Below are 14,691 nucleotides of genomic sequence, written 5' to 3'. Positions count from 1 at the left end.
TGGGGGGTATGTCTTAAATGAGAAAGCTGATTTTTCTTTGCTGGGCTAGAAACATGAAAGAATAGAAGCATGAACACACTTCTGTGAGATGACTGCTGTGCTTCTCCCTCAGCCAGCCTCAGGGGGAGATGGGGCAGAATTTATCAGTTAGGATCAGAGTTACAGTCTTAACCGTATAACAACCACAGCTGCTGCAGTCAGGTTCTCCTGAAATCTGAAGCATTCAACATTCAGCCAGGACTGGAAAAATCTTTTTTTTTCTTTATACTGCCTTCACAAAACCAGGTGTTTTATTTGGGGGTGGGGGTGGTATGTAAGAAAATATGGTAAGAGTCAGGACTTTTAGTGACCTTGACCACTTAGCTACATTGATTGTGTTTGTGATCCTGGCTACGTCATTTCATCTTTACTCATTCATTCGTATATATGGAATGACGCTGTTCGGATATAACCATTATGAATCCATGCTCCTATACCAGTATAGATTAAGCAATACTATTGTAATACTAACCCTGTTTCTTTCTTAGTTAAAGTTTATAGTGATTTATCTCATTTATATGTCAATGGATGTGGTAGTTATATCAGAATAGCAGATGCACGTGCCTGACCAAGTTCTCCTCCCCTCTTAAAGTGCTTCAAAGTTATATTTGTTTACAGCCTAATACTAGCAAAGATCTTCATGCCATCCATCAAAAGTTATGTGATATAAAATAGAAAACTGCGAAATGCTGTAACTTGGATTTTTTCAAGTAAAGAATTTTGGATTAAAATATTGTTGCAGATTCCTTTCACCAAAGATTGTGGACTCAAAAACATATGTACTACTGACCTGGTTCTGAAAGCAAATGCAAGCATAGCTGGTAACAGGTAACTCCACTGAAACTTGGTATCTTTCTTAAAATATCTGCATATATAAATATATTTATAAACTGTGCTCTAATAGAGTACTGACATGAAATGTTCTCTAAGCAAAATAAAAGATTGTGGCCATCTTAAAAGGTCCTTTGGTCTATTTTTTTTAATTATTTGGAAAGTCACAATGATTAACCAAATCATTTTATTTTACAGCTCTTCTCCATTCATTGTAAAATCAAGCAATGACAAGTTCAATGTCCTACTATCTGTCAAGAATAAAAAAGACAGTGCCTATAATACCAGAGTTTTAGTTTGGTATTCTTCAAATATTATTTTTGCTGGAATTGAGGTAGAGATTATTCTTTTTACTACACTCTCGGGTGGGGGGTAGGGTCTGAGAAGGTTGGATATTACACTGCTAAATTTGAGAATTAATATGGAACTATATTTTCCTGGGCTAAAGGGAGCCAAATACAATTATGGCCTATATAAGAGCAGGTCATTGCTCTGACACAGTCTTCAGCTGATCAATAAACAAATACCAGTATAGCAATCTTTTGATTTAAATGGATTGTGGCTGAATTCCACAAAAGGGCTTAGGTACCTGAAGTGAGACTAATGTAAGATTTGGGTGAAGTCCAAGGGTTTGATCCTCTTAGGTTTCTTAAGGTTTGTAGGCAATTACTTTTTCACCAGTAAAGTTATCTAGACTGTCTTGCTTAGGTTTCATGCACAGAAGCAACACTATCTTGGCAAGACTGAAAAGTTTATCACCTAGCTTGGGACAAAGCCTCCAAAGGATCCATAAACTAGATGTCCCTCTACCTAGGTCCCCTGAGGAGGCAAATCTGGTATTTTCATAGAATACCTAACACTGACAGCACTGATTTCAACACAATATACAGCAGTCATGGCCTGCCTTCAGTCAAGTATGTAGTGGGTGGGAGGTGGATGTGTGGTGGTGGTACTACCTGCCTTTTAGCAAAATGGTTTGAGCATACACCTAGGTCATAAACGACTTTGGTTTAATTTCCTCCTAGTCTGACAGCGATTAGGAGACAAGGATTTTAAATGTCTATGCTCCTATTTATTATGGGCCTGATATTGACCAATGCGTCTCTGATTGAATGCCTACATTGAACACACAATTTCCATGGTTACATGCATACACTTCTATACAATGGCTCATTTATGCAATGTCTGATTTGTATTAAATCAACATTCGATTTATATAGAAGCACAGTAATTTTTTTAAGTTAGATGTTGCTGTAAGTCGTTTTTGTAGGTCAGTTACACACATCCACTTTTAAAAGTCAGGCCCTACTCATCTTAAAGTGCTTTGAGCACTTCTGCCAGTAAACAACATTAGTAACTTTGATATAGTCTTATATGTCCATTGGGAGATTTATTTTACATATATTGTGGCATTTTACTTTTTGTTTAAATTTAATTAAACGTTAGAATATTAAATTACTGTAATGATGCCCAAAAATGAAAATGACAGTATCGTTTAGTGTTCCTCAGCTATTTATTTTGTAATTCAAAACTTTATGAGAGATGCACATAAAAATAAAATCACTTTTGTGTTACTTGTACAATGTCTCTGTAGGGTATACAGAAAGACAGTTGTGAATCCAATCACAATATCACTTGCAGAGTGGGGTACCCTTTTCTAAAATCTGAAGAAGAGGTAAGTGATACTCCTATACAGTAAAGTTTCCAGCTTGTCCTTGAATATAATAGTCCATGTTTCTGCATGTGATGTATAAAAGCATATTTATATAAACTCTCAGCCCCTTTTTGAATTTTTGAGTTTTCCATGGACTGAACCAAAATGACTGACTTCTGTGACCTAGTTGAATTTATCACAAATAAATATGCCAGAAAGAAGAATTGTGCCCACATCCTCCTTGTATTTTTGTTGAGAAATCTGCCCAGGGACGTGGAAGTAAAATGTTTGAACAATTATAACCAATGTCTGCACATTTTAAGAATTAACTTCTGGTATACGCACACAGACATTCTTTGTTAGTTAAAACCAAATGTTGAATGAAATATCTTAAAGAAAAACTTAAATATTTGCATAGTAGCTTAAAACAGGAGCAATACATTTTATAGATTTCATAGACATTAGAGTTCAAATTGCATTTGAATTGCCTCAGGATAAAATATTTGAGTTTTGGAAAACACAGATCCTGTGTACATAGATTAAAAGTTAAATTTTCTCTGCCCTATCCCTAAACCCTCTGTTCCAGCTCCAGTCTCTGACTTCTAGGAACTACATCAGCTGTTATTTCCTTGAAGATATATCAGGAAGAAACCAGAGCATGTTGTTCCCATTCCTAGCTTCTTATTTTATTTTCCAGCTTTCAGTGTCAGTATTCCTGTGGCTAGATGCCCATCAATTCCCATTCAACCTCAAAACACAGAAGCTTCAGGCCCTTCTTTACAGTCAGAGAATAATTCATTTGACTCTCAGTGGCTCCTAACACATTCCCATTACTTTTCTTTTCTGGGCCTCTTCCTAATTTTTATATGCTCTTAGTTCCCAGACAGTGCTCTCTCTCTCTCTCTCTCTCTCTCTCTCTCTCTTTCTCTCTCTCTCTGATTTACATTATACTTGTTTTATAGACATTAAGAGATTTAGCCAAGATTTAAACTCCATTTGATTAACAAACTAAGAAGGTTACATCACCTAAATTACTTTATAGAAGAGTGATGAAGCCCTGGAAGAAGTTACCTAGAAAGGTGATGGAATCTCCATCTTTGGAGGTTTTTAAGGCCTGACTTGACAAATCCTTGGCTGAGACGATATAGTTGGCGCTGGTCCTGCTTTGATTAGGGGTGCGGACTAGATGACCTCCTGAGGTCCCTTCCAATCCTAATTTTCTATGTTTAGTAGCATTACCAGATGGGTTTCATTAAACCAAAGCACAACTGCTACTGGGATATCTATCTTGTGATGCTGTGAAGTGTATGACTAGAACAAAGCTCCCAGAGCTTGCACAGTGACCATGTAATGGTTTATTGACTGCAATCATAATAATTAATAAACTGTTGTAAAATCTAAGATTCCTTATTTCTATAGGTTTTTTTTTAAAAAGCCTTTTCATTCTTCTAGGCATCTTTGCAACCTATTAAAATCCAGATAGGAAAAAGCCAATCAGCCTTCCTTCACCCAGAGGGGAACAACCACCTCAGGAGTTGGTACACAAGCCTTCCCCCAAAAAGCTGAGAAAAGAGAGGACCATTTTGGCCTGCTTTCAAAAAATTTCAAAGATCTTTTTTGAAAAGATTTAAGCTGCTTGGGCCAAGGAAATAAAATTATGCAGTTCATTAATGTATTACATGGCCTATGCTCAACTTTAGTCTGTAGTGATTGATAGCTCATGGATTTCTTTTTTCTTCAGGGCAGAATTATAAAATCACATTTCTTCAGATAGATGGAGTAAAAAGTGAAGAAGGACTATGGGATGTCATTGAAAGCATTTAGCTCATTTCATCAGAGTAATTTTTTTGTTCATAACTGAACACATTTTCTTTCCCTTATTTTTTTTCCCCTATTACTTATTTAAAGTGTATTTTCTCTCCCAGATTTCTTTCAGAATAGCATTTCAGTTCAATGTTGCTTACCTTCTAGAAGTGGCTACTGTTCAGGTGTATGTAACAAGGTTAGTTCAATAATTATTGTTTGTTTGCCCTGTACTGTCGCTGTATAGCAATGCTTTTTAAACAGAGATGAGCTGTTTTCAGTTCAAAAAAGAATATTTAATATCTGAAATTGCTGGCTTTAGTGATATACCAAGATATAGCTGGCTGGAGACTACCTAATGAAGTGATTTAAATAAACAGCTATATCTTTTGAGCCCAGTGAGTCACAACTGAATCAGATTTGCTGGACTCGGCTATAGAAGAAATCTGTTCCCATTACACAATTACCATACACTTTAAAATAATTTGCAGTCTCTGCTAAAGAGAGGCCTACCACTCAGTGGTGTTAAAGCAGGTCGAGACTGAGGTGCCTGGACATAGCTGTCAGGGCAAATTGTACCGAAGCTCCCTGCAGTATATGCTGTCACTGGAAATTAGAAGGGTTGTGCAATGGTGATGGCCTCTACTTGATATAATGTAGCTATTTTCAATCCACAACAGTTTGTATTCTCATTTTTACAAGGATGTATTTCTGAGTTTGGTCTGATGCAGTACATGCACTTGTAGTTACTGGAAAGAACTGTTTCAATTTATGTTTAAAAGACCATAATTAGCTTGAAGTAGTCACTGGTGTGTTTTACTCCAGGTATTTCAATCTGTCTAGAGCTCTCCCCACCAACTATTCCTCCTGTGTAATGATGAATATCATAATCTGATCTGAGCTGTTGTTTTCTTCTAGTGACAGTGAAGAACCACCTGAAACTGTAGCTGACAACAGAGGACACATTTCAATTCCAGTAAAATATGAAACAGGATTGATATTTTCAAGGTATTCATCTTGCTCTGTACTTTCTTTTCCAGAATGGAATATAGCAGACGATCACAGAAAATATAACATTATTTTTCTGCTAGCTTGTGTTTGGTATTGTGCACAAGTAACAGATACTGTTTTCATGAACAAGAAGCAGAAGACTTAACTGAAAACAGCAGTGGTAGGAAATAATGGAATAGTCACTGTCTGCGGAAGATTGCAGCTCCTTTTCAAGTTAGATTTACAGTGCAAAAGCATCTTTGTGGATTTCCACTGTTATTCTTTTAATTTAGAAATGCTTTAGGTGCCTTAGAAAACACCACAAGGCCAGGATCTAGCCCACCTTGTTGCATCTAAGTGAATTTATGTGCCTAATTTGGATTTTACTGTATTCAAGTCCTGAAAATTCATTAATGTATCAACTTTTGTCAGAGCCATAGCAAAATCTTTTAGTGCCTGGGGCCAGCAATTATGCTGACCACAGGAGAGTGAGGTGGGTGTTGACTCTGAATTTAGGACCTAGATGCCTTGTTCTGGGGTGGGGGGGAGGCAGTGTTGGTCTTGTTGGTCTTGTTGTGTTAAATAACCTTTCTGCTTCTGAAGAATGAAGTAAGTGTGTGTGTGTGTCACCCAGGCTTTTAAAAATCAGTTAACCCCTGCTGCCCATTCTGAACCATTCTAATACACATATGTATATATGTATGTGTGTGTGTGTATATATATATATATACATATATATATGTGTGTGTGAATGTGTTAAAATGGTTCAGAATATATATAAGCCAATTCCCAAGAAGCAAACCTTTAAATACCATTTTCAAGCCATCAGTGGGGGGCAGGCAGAAAAGGAGGGAAATAGGTGAGGAGAGAAGTACATCCCATAACTCTCCTATTTGATCAGCAGCTGCTACTGCTACTGCCGCAGCAGGATGGGCTCAGGCTCCTGGTACTGAAGGAAACTCTACAGCGTAGGCTGCCAAGGGACTGCTCCTGTTGCCCAGTTCACCCTTTCCTACCCACTGGTACACAGCTGTACCTCCCATGACAACAACTCCTGGCAAAGGAGCATCATTTCAGATAGACTGCTGGGCATGGGTTTGCACCTGCTAACTCCTAGGGCTGGGCTGAACCTGCTGGTAAAGACTCCTGCTGGGAGGGGGCCATACTGTCCTCACCCCCATCCCCCCCCCCAAGTCAGCGCCTGGGGTTGGTGCTGTACTCACCCTGCACTGGTTATGTTACTGGCTTTTGTAGCACATTTTCCTCTAACCTGTAAGACTGAGTCACAAACAAGCAGCAAGGAGGAAAAGGATCCATTCCCCTTATGCTTTAACTGTTTTTAGGGACTCTAGCAGGGTGAATAGAATCACACTTATGAGCCTAACAGGTAGAATAGAATCCAGCCCGTAGAGCCGTCCCAAGGAAAACTAGCAACCTGAATTGTGTGTTGTAGGAGGGTTTGTTTTGTTTTTGGGGGGGTTCTTTTAGGGTTTCATGGGTTTAATTCCAGGTTGTCAAAGGCTTTATCAGTTTGTACATGATTTTGTTGTTGTTGTTCTGAAGTCCTAGCATATTAAAAATACATACCTTACTTCTAAAATTATTTGAGATTTGCTTGTATGCCCTCTTAAAAAAATTACATGTGAGCCTATATATTTCAACATGGTGTTTGTGTGAATAATTAGATTAAATTGATTCCAGATGGCATTTGCACAGTATTGCAGGGCAGTTACCCCTCTGAAAATTAATGGGTATTAGTTACTTATTTATGTTTGTGCCCTTTAAAATTTCCCCTTTTCTTTTTCTTTAATTCCTCTGACTTCAAACTTATATCATCTTTAATAAATGGCATCAAATTAACCTTGAATCTACCCCATGTAGAATCATAGATTCATATAAAATAAAGGTTGGAAGGGACCTCAGGTGTCCAACCACTTGCTCAAAGCAGGACTGTCCCCAGCAATATCATCCCAGCCAAGGCTTTGTCTAACTGGGTCTTAAAAACCTACAGGATGGTCTAATCTCCACAGCCTGTTCTGGGGCTTTACTACCTTCCTAGTGAGAACATTGTCCTAATATCTTACCTAAGCCTCCCTTGCTGCAACTTGAGACCATTGCTCCTTGTTCTGTCATCTGTCATCACTGAGAACAGTCTCGCTCCATCCTCTCTGGAACCACCCTGCAGGTAGTTGAATTAAATTCCCCCTCGGTCTCCTCTACTGCAGACTACATAAGCCCAACTCCCTTAGCCTCTCCTCATAAGTCATGCTCCCCAGCCGTCTACCCATTTTTGTTGCCCACTGTTGGACTCTCTCCAATTTGTCCACATCCTTTCTGTAGCGGGGAGCCCAAAACTAGACAAAGTACTCCAGATCTGGCCTCACCAGTACTGAATATCTGGGAATAATCATGTCCCTTGACCTGCTGGCAACGCTACTACTACTGCAGCCCAGTATGCTGTTAGCCTTATTGGTAACAAGGGCACACTGTTGCCTCATATTCATTTTATTGTCCACTTTAATCTCCAGCCCCTTTTCTGAGGAGCTGTTGTTTAGCCAGTTGATCCCTGTATCGTTGCATGGGATTGTTCCATCCTAAATGCAGAACTTTGTACTTCTCCTTATTGAACCTCATAAGATTTCTTTTGGTTCAATCCTCCAGTTTGTCAAGGTCTCTCTCTGAATCCTAACTCTACCTTCCAGCCTATTTACTACTCTACTCAGCTTTGTGTCATCTGCAAACTTGCTGAAGGTGCACTTCATCCCATCCTCCGGATCGTTGATGAATAGAGCCCAATTTAGCCCACCCTTTCTTGATACCTTCCCTCCTATTTCATGTTTGCCTCTTGGATTGTGTCCATTTCATGTGATACTACTCACAGGGTGAGATAATCCCTGTCTTGTGAGCAAGCATGACAGAATCAGGGCCTAAATGCATCATTCTTTTATGACCAGTATTTGCTCAGATTAAGTTTTATCTGAATAAGGCATTTGAAATGTAAACAGTACTTTAAAAATCAAGCATTAATCAGAAACTGATGAATTGAGCATTAATGGAAGAAGTAGTGCACTTACTGTGGCAAAACTAGCCCTGGAGAATTAACAGAATAATGAAAAGCTGTCTGTAATTAACTGCTGGAGTGCATAATTATAAATGTTCTTCTATTTTTTTAATCCACAGTGTTTTAAAAAGATACCACTTTAGAATTCTAGCAAATGATACAGTTCCTGCTGTTATTAATACAACGGAGAACATTGGGGATGAAGTTAACATAAATTATAAGGTAAGAAACAGCAACCAAAATGTTATTATAAAGGAATTGGTACCATTTTTCTTAATCTGCTCTGAATATATTAATAATCCTATAATAATTTATTGCTTAAGTGCCAGATCTGTGACATGTTAAAACTTCTACAGCTGCAATTTGTGGGGCTAGAGAGGCATTGTTTTTTCTTTGAAACAATATACATCAGAGGTTCTCAAATGTGGTTTGTTGGTGATAGAGTCCTTCCAGATGGTCTGTAGCATTCCTGCTTTCACAAAAAAGAAGAGAAGCATGTGCTATTGAAATCAGAGGTTGCCCTAAATTCATTTCAGAGTGTAGTTATTGTTTAGAACAGATATTTCCAGAAAGCAGTCAACTTTGAAGAATGGGAGTACCATGCTTTAAGGACTATGCCTTCTTAATTAAATGAAGATGACAAAATAAAGGAGCTTAGGATGGAAAAAAATGTGTCAGTTATAAGTCCACCCTTGCACTATAGGAGGACTGATTTTAATTAGCCCCAAAATATCCCTGTTTCCCAGTATCAAGTCTGGCATTGAATCTCAACTCCAGCCACATGGAAGAAAAGACTGAGTCAGCTATCTATTATCTATAGTACACAGGCCATGAGAAAAGTCTAACCTTTTTTTGTACAGCAGTCAGAAACAAAAAATAATCTCCCTTTTGTTATACATGATGTCCCTCTAATGTTGTTTTTAGCCACCCAGTATTAAATATTTCCTTACTGTAACCCACAATATTTGTCTTAACGATAAAGAGATTATTTAAAGGTGGTGTCTGATTTTAAATCCTACTGGTCTGGATGAGGATAAGTGCCAATGGGCTCCAGACTACATAGTCACTGATGTGATAGGCAGTGTTTCTGCAAGTAGCTTGTAGATTCTTTCTCTCTTTTTCCACAAAGGACTGTGACTGCGATGACTAAACACCAAGCCTAGGAAATAGTAAGGAAGAAAGAAACTGCAGGGAGACTATTACTAAAAGCCTCTGAATAAAAACTTTATTCTGTGACAGGCAAGACCACTACCTGAAGCCACTCCCTTTCACTGGCTGCTTTCCTGCTTCCCAAGTGAAAATGTTGTTTTGGTCTTGACTACAATAGTCAAAATAAAAAAGGAAAACCTCTCCTTCTGGTTTAAGTTAAACCAGAGTCCCTCGGTATCCCAGATGCTTTGCAACCCTGTGCTGGGCTGGGCTCTCTGCTCCAGAGAACAGAGCTGGCCCCGCCCCTCTGCTCCCTAGCCAAAGATCCAGCAAAGACTGCCGGCAAAGCAGCGTCTGCTTGGCTTCCCCCTGCCCCTCCCCTCCCCATCACTCACTGCTCAAACAGGGATCTCCGCCTTCCTCCCTTCCTCCCATCTCCCACAGAACGGACCCCAGCCCCACAGACCCTAGGCATGTGGTATGGTAGCTAACACTGAGAGGTGTCTGTGTGCATGTCTCTCCAATTTCACTGGGACAGGCAGACAGAAGAGTGACTGCTTAGGGCTGTCTAGAGCTAATCAGCAGGTCAGCTGGTAATGTCCCTCCATTCCTTCCTTGGAAAAAGCTGTTTAAGAAGAGCTTGAACTAATGAGAGAGGTTTTTGTTTTGTTGATGGCTCACTCACATGTCAGGTTTGCAGAGAGATGGAGATTGAAAAGCTCAGTATCATCAACAGATGCATACACTGCACACCCCCACCCCCTTTGCCTCAGAGTGCTAGCCAGGGGCTAGGGTCTGGCAACACTCCTGCCCCTTGAGCAGGGAGCAGGGGAAAGCCTGAGATTGTGCAAGCAGGGTGGGGTTTTGAACCCCTCCCTAATCAGAGCATCCTGCTGGGGCCTGGCCACACCTCCCCTCAGCTCAGCACTTTGGAAGGGGAGAGAGGGCTGCTCTAGTGCCTCCCAGATTCTATCCTGTGCCACTGCAGGAATGTGCCTGCATTTTCTCAGTCCCAAGGGAATGTCTGTGCAGTCGCAAACTGATTCAGTCGAGGCAGGTTGGACTAACCTGAAAAGATTGAATCAATTCAGGCTTTTTGGATGTTTCTCCTTAGCCCTTAAGAACTCATGTGGCCCAATTTCCAAATGATGAGCAGATGGGGATCCAAAATAGCAGCCTGGGATGTAAAAAACATCAAAATTGAACATGCTCATTAAATCCCTTTTTCTTGCTTTTTAATATTACTCACCAAGCCCCCCAGTAAAATGTATTTTCTAACTGTGAAGAGCAAATGATGCAAACTCCTGCTCCTGCTGTAGGAATAGTAGTAACATTTATATCAGCTCAATTTCACTACTACTACTACATTACGGGCATGTCTACATGAGACTTTAAGGTGCATTAGCCTAAATATAAGGCACATTTGGGCACACATCTCTTATTGCGCTTTAAAAATGGCAATTTGGGGCTAATTGTGCCTAAATTTGATACCTGCAAGTGCAGGTATCAAATTTAGGTGTGAATAGTTAAAGCACATTAACATATGTGTAGACATGTTAAAGCGCATTAACACTGTGTCTGTGGACCACAGTCAGAGACTAGTAATTACCAAAGGCCAATACAATAAAGAAGGTGCTAGGTGAAAACAAGAAATACTGTGCTTTTCTTTTCTTACAGATTGAAAAAGGTGAACACTTTCCAGTGCCGCAGCTTTCACTGCAGATTTTATTCCCCAACTTAACTTCAGTCAAAAACCCAGTTCTCTACCTAACTGAGCTGTCATGTTCAGATGTAAGTTATGTATTTAAAACTGAATGTGTGTTTATTTTATTTTAAACATGAAAGGTACTTGCTTAACTGGAGTAAGAAACTTCAAGACTCAATTGGATGACATATATGCTTAAGCTTAGCTCATATTGCACTCTAATGAAGAAAGCCCACAGTATAAGTAGAATTTAAAGCACCATGTATATTGATAGATGTGTGATAGAAATACACCAAGTAAAGACTGTTAGCCTTATGTAAAATGTTTTGAAGATGTCAAGGTAATGGTACAATGGAACCTGAATTCAACTCCAACTGTGAAGATGAGGGTTTGTGAACCAGTGGGGTGTCATATATAGTCATTTAAAACAACTGTGCAGGACCACAAAACTGCACAAGTTAACTGCCATGGCTTTCACTTCAAAGCATACTGCTTCTCTGATCAGCTGCATGGGACCACATTCATGTTCCAGCTGAATGGAAAGCAGCACCCTTTAAAATAAAAAGTCCCAGTGAGTAGCTGATTGGTTTGATCTTAATTCAGCAATACGCTGGGTGTGTCTACACGTGTGCTTTAATGCACAGTAGCCTATTCTACTGCGTATTAAGCGGCACATCAAAAGCAGTGCTAACATGCTAATGTACAGTAGAAATAGGTTACTGTGCATTAAGCCTCACTAAAAAGGCATGTGCTTTTGCTACTGTTCATTAGGGCAGCCTAATGCTTATTTATGTAATACCTCATATTAGATAGTGTCTGTACATGAGCGCAAAGGCTGCTCTGACATGCTGTAATTACAGCACAGCTGCAGCATGGTAATTATTGCACTCCAGCAGCCTCCTGCATTGAATGAGCTTTAGTTTAAGACTCCCCGCTGCCATTTTTAAGCATGGGGACAATGATACATAAGACGCTATGGCACTTTAATTAGAGTGGCTCTCTAATTAAAGCACTGCCCTCACCCACCCCAAAACCTGGAACACATTTAAAACTTCCTAGGGGTATTAAACTTAATGTGAAGTAGCAAAAGCGCATTAGTGCATATGTAGATGCACGAACTGTGAACTAACCAGATTGTAAACCACTGGATATGAAAAAGCCAAGTAAGTTCTGTGGTACTGCCATTGGTGATGCAGTAGCCTGGGCTCTGGACTGGGACTTGAGCAATTTGAGTTCTGTTACATATTTATGCCTAAATAGCAGTTTTCAAGCCAGTTAAGTGACTGTTTTATAATTTTCTCACAGTTTGCAATTATGTTACCCTGTGGATAAAGTGTGAACATGTAAGTGTTTGCATTTTAGTCCCATAGCTGAGCAGTTAGGGTACTTGTTAAGGAAGGTGGAGACCTAAGTCCTAGGCCACCTTCCCCCCAGAGGAAGTTTGAACCTGCATCTGTCTGACTTTTTCAGCATAGTGCTCTACACACCATGCCACAAGTTAAGAATTATCCAGTCTCTCCTCCAGGGCTCCTTTGGAAGCTGGCTCTCAAGACAGTCAAAAGGGATGAGGCGGGAAGACACTTGCTCCCAATGGGGCAGAAATTTCCCCAGTGCTCTTTGTCCATTTTATCTAAAGACTATTCAATGCAAGGTGCAGTGGCTAAGCTTCAGAAGGAGTGCTGGAGAAAGGACTAGATAATGTGTGACCTGTGGCATGGTGGAAAGTCAGAGAAAAGTACATTCAACCTAGGGAGGGGGTGTCTACCACTCAGGGCTCCCTCTTCCTGAATGAGTGCCCTAATCATTCAACTATTGGGACAGAAAATGGCAGGCCACCCTCTACCTGCCTTTTTTTTTTTCCTTTGGGACTGATGTCTGTATATGTGCATGCATACATAGCCACATAGCTGCTTGGCCAGGATGGTTTACTGTACATGTGCACATTAATGCTTCTGCACTATAAGAGCAATAGCACTGCAAACTGGGCATAAGTGCCAAATATGCTATTTGTGTGACTGGATAAGTACCATTTAAGTGCACAAAGGGAAATAGAATTCTTCCCCTTATGCCAGGCTATCCCCACTTATTAGAAGTTCTTAGTGATGTGGTTCTTTACTCTGGTTGAATCAGCCTATAGTTTCCTTTTTAGTAGGTAATCTTCCATCTGGACTTTTAAAGAGACTTCCCAATATATCTACTCCTCAGAATCTGCCACCTGGTGACTACTTCCCTCCTGAAGGGCATTGGGGCTTAAGGATAAAGTGCTCATGGGTAACTTCCTCTAAACATCCTCCCTTGCATCCATCTTCCAAGAGTGACTGGCCTACCCACCCTCTTTCTGTTATATTTTGCAATATGAATGGTAATAAACACTTTAGCAGTACAGCAATTCAATTCAGTTTGATTTTCTATGTTATGTTATTTACAAATAAAGACTAGTGCACTAACAGTAACTTTCCAAGTAGAGTAGCTTAATATTAGCATTGTAGATGCATTTCCAAAGTATTCTTTTTATATACTAGTGTATAAGCTCTGACATTAACAAAGATATTGGCATTTCTTCTCATAGAACGCAAAGTGCCAAACTAGTCATCCCATAGATCCATTAAAGATCAACTCTGGGGAGCCATTTGTGTTGTCCAAAATAAAAGAACCTACAAAAGATATGGTTATGGTAAGTCTGTGTAGTATATGTGTATTAATTATACCAGTGGTGCCCAAACGTTTGGCCCAGCAGGGTGGATAAGCAGTACCCAGTCCATCCACGAGCTGGATCTGGCTGATTGTCCTGATAGGGTGCTCAGGGTGGGCATTGTGGGACACCATCTGGCTGCATGGAGGAAAAGGGCCTGGCTTGGTCCTGACTCCAGCCCAGCCCCATGGCGAGAAAGGAAAGGGCATGAACTGGCCCCAACCCTGGCTCAACCCTGTTGGAGGAGAGAATTTGGAAGTGGGGCAGGCCACTGCTCTCCCACTGCCAACTTTCCTGACCCATGGGGAGTTCTGTGGGCCACATCCATGGCTCCATGGGCCACATCTGGCCCAGGGGTTGGAGGTTGTGCATCCTTGAATTATACCATTTACTTGAAATGTTTTAAGCTGAATACTGCTGAGATTGTTTTAAGAAATGTGTTAATACAGTGTAATCTTATATTTTGACAGCTAAAAAAGTTAACTTTCTATATAAAATGTAATAAATTTATCATGAAGCTGAAGGGAGGAACCTTGAGGGAGATCCTCAGCTGGTATAGAGCATTGTGGCTCCATCGGTTTCTGTGGCATTGTACCCATTTACGCCAAGGCTCCTCCCCCATCTTTCCTACTCTAATGAATTAAAGAATAAGTAATATTTCAAATGCCTCACTCTCCACTATCTGGTAAATTATTTATCCATTTGAAATTGTGCAGATAGAATATATTAATTCTTCCCTTTCAGTATGATACAATTTCCAAATAATT

General features: G+C 40.0%; 1 protein-coding gene across 2 annotated transcripts in view; it reads left to right on the top strand.

Moving 5' to 3' along the window:
• ITGA1 (integrin subunit alpha 1) overlaps window positions 1–14,691 on the top strand; it is a 131,447-nt gene that overhangs the window by 102,815 nt on the left and 13,941 nt on the right. For both annotated transcript variants that reach the window (XM_019495899.2, XM_019495898.2), the window contains exons 19-26: window positions 782–867; window positions 1,069–1,204; window positions 2,465–2,545; window positions 4,450–4,526; window positions 5,246–5,335; window positions 8,498–8,600; window positions 11,205–11,318; window positions 13,802–13,906. In XM_019495899.2, coding sequence (XP_019351444.2) covers window positions 782–867; window positions 1,069–1,204; window positions 2,465–2,545; window positions 4,450–4,526; window positions 5,246–5,335; window positions 8,498–8,600; window positions 11,205–11,318; window positions 13,802–13,906 — 792 coding nt within the window. The remainder of the gene's footprint in view (window positions 1–781; window positions 868–1,068; window positions 1,205–2,464; window positions 2,546–4,449; window positions 4,527–5,245; window positions 5,336–8,497; window positions 8,601–11,204; window positions 11,319–13,801; window positions 13,907–14,691) is intronic.

This window comes from Alligator mississippiensis, chromosome 3 (genome assembly GCF_030867095.1).
Source record: "Alligator mississippiensis isolate rAllMis1 chromosome 3, rAllMis1, whole genome shotgun sequence".
Lineage (NCBI taxonomy): Eukaryota > Metazoa > Chordata > Crocodylia > Alligatoridae > Alligator > Alligator mississippiensis.
Note: the sequence above shows the minus strand (reverse complement) of the source record. Positions and strands in the feature narration are given on the sequence as shown.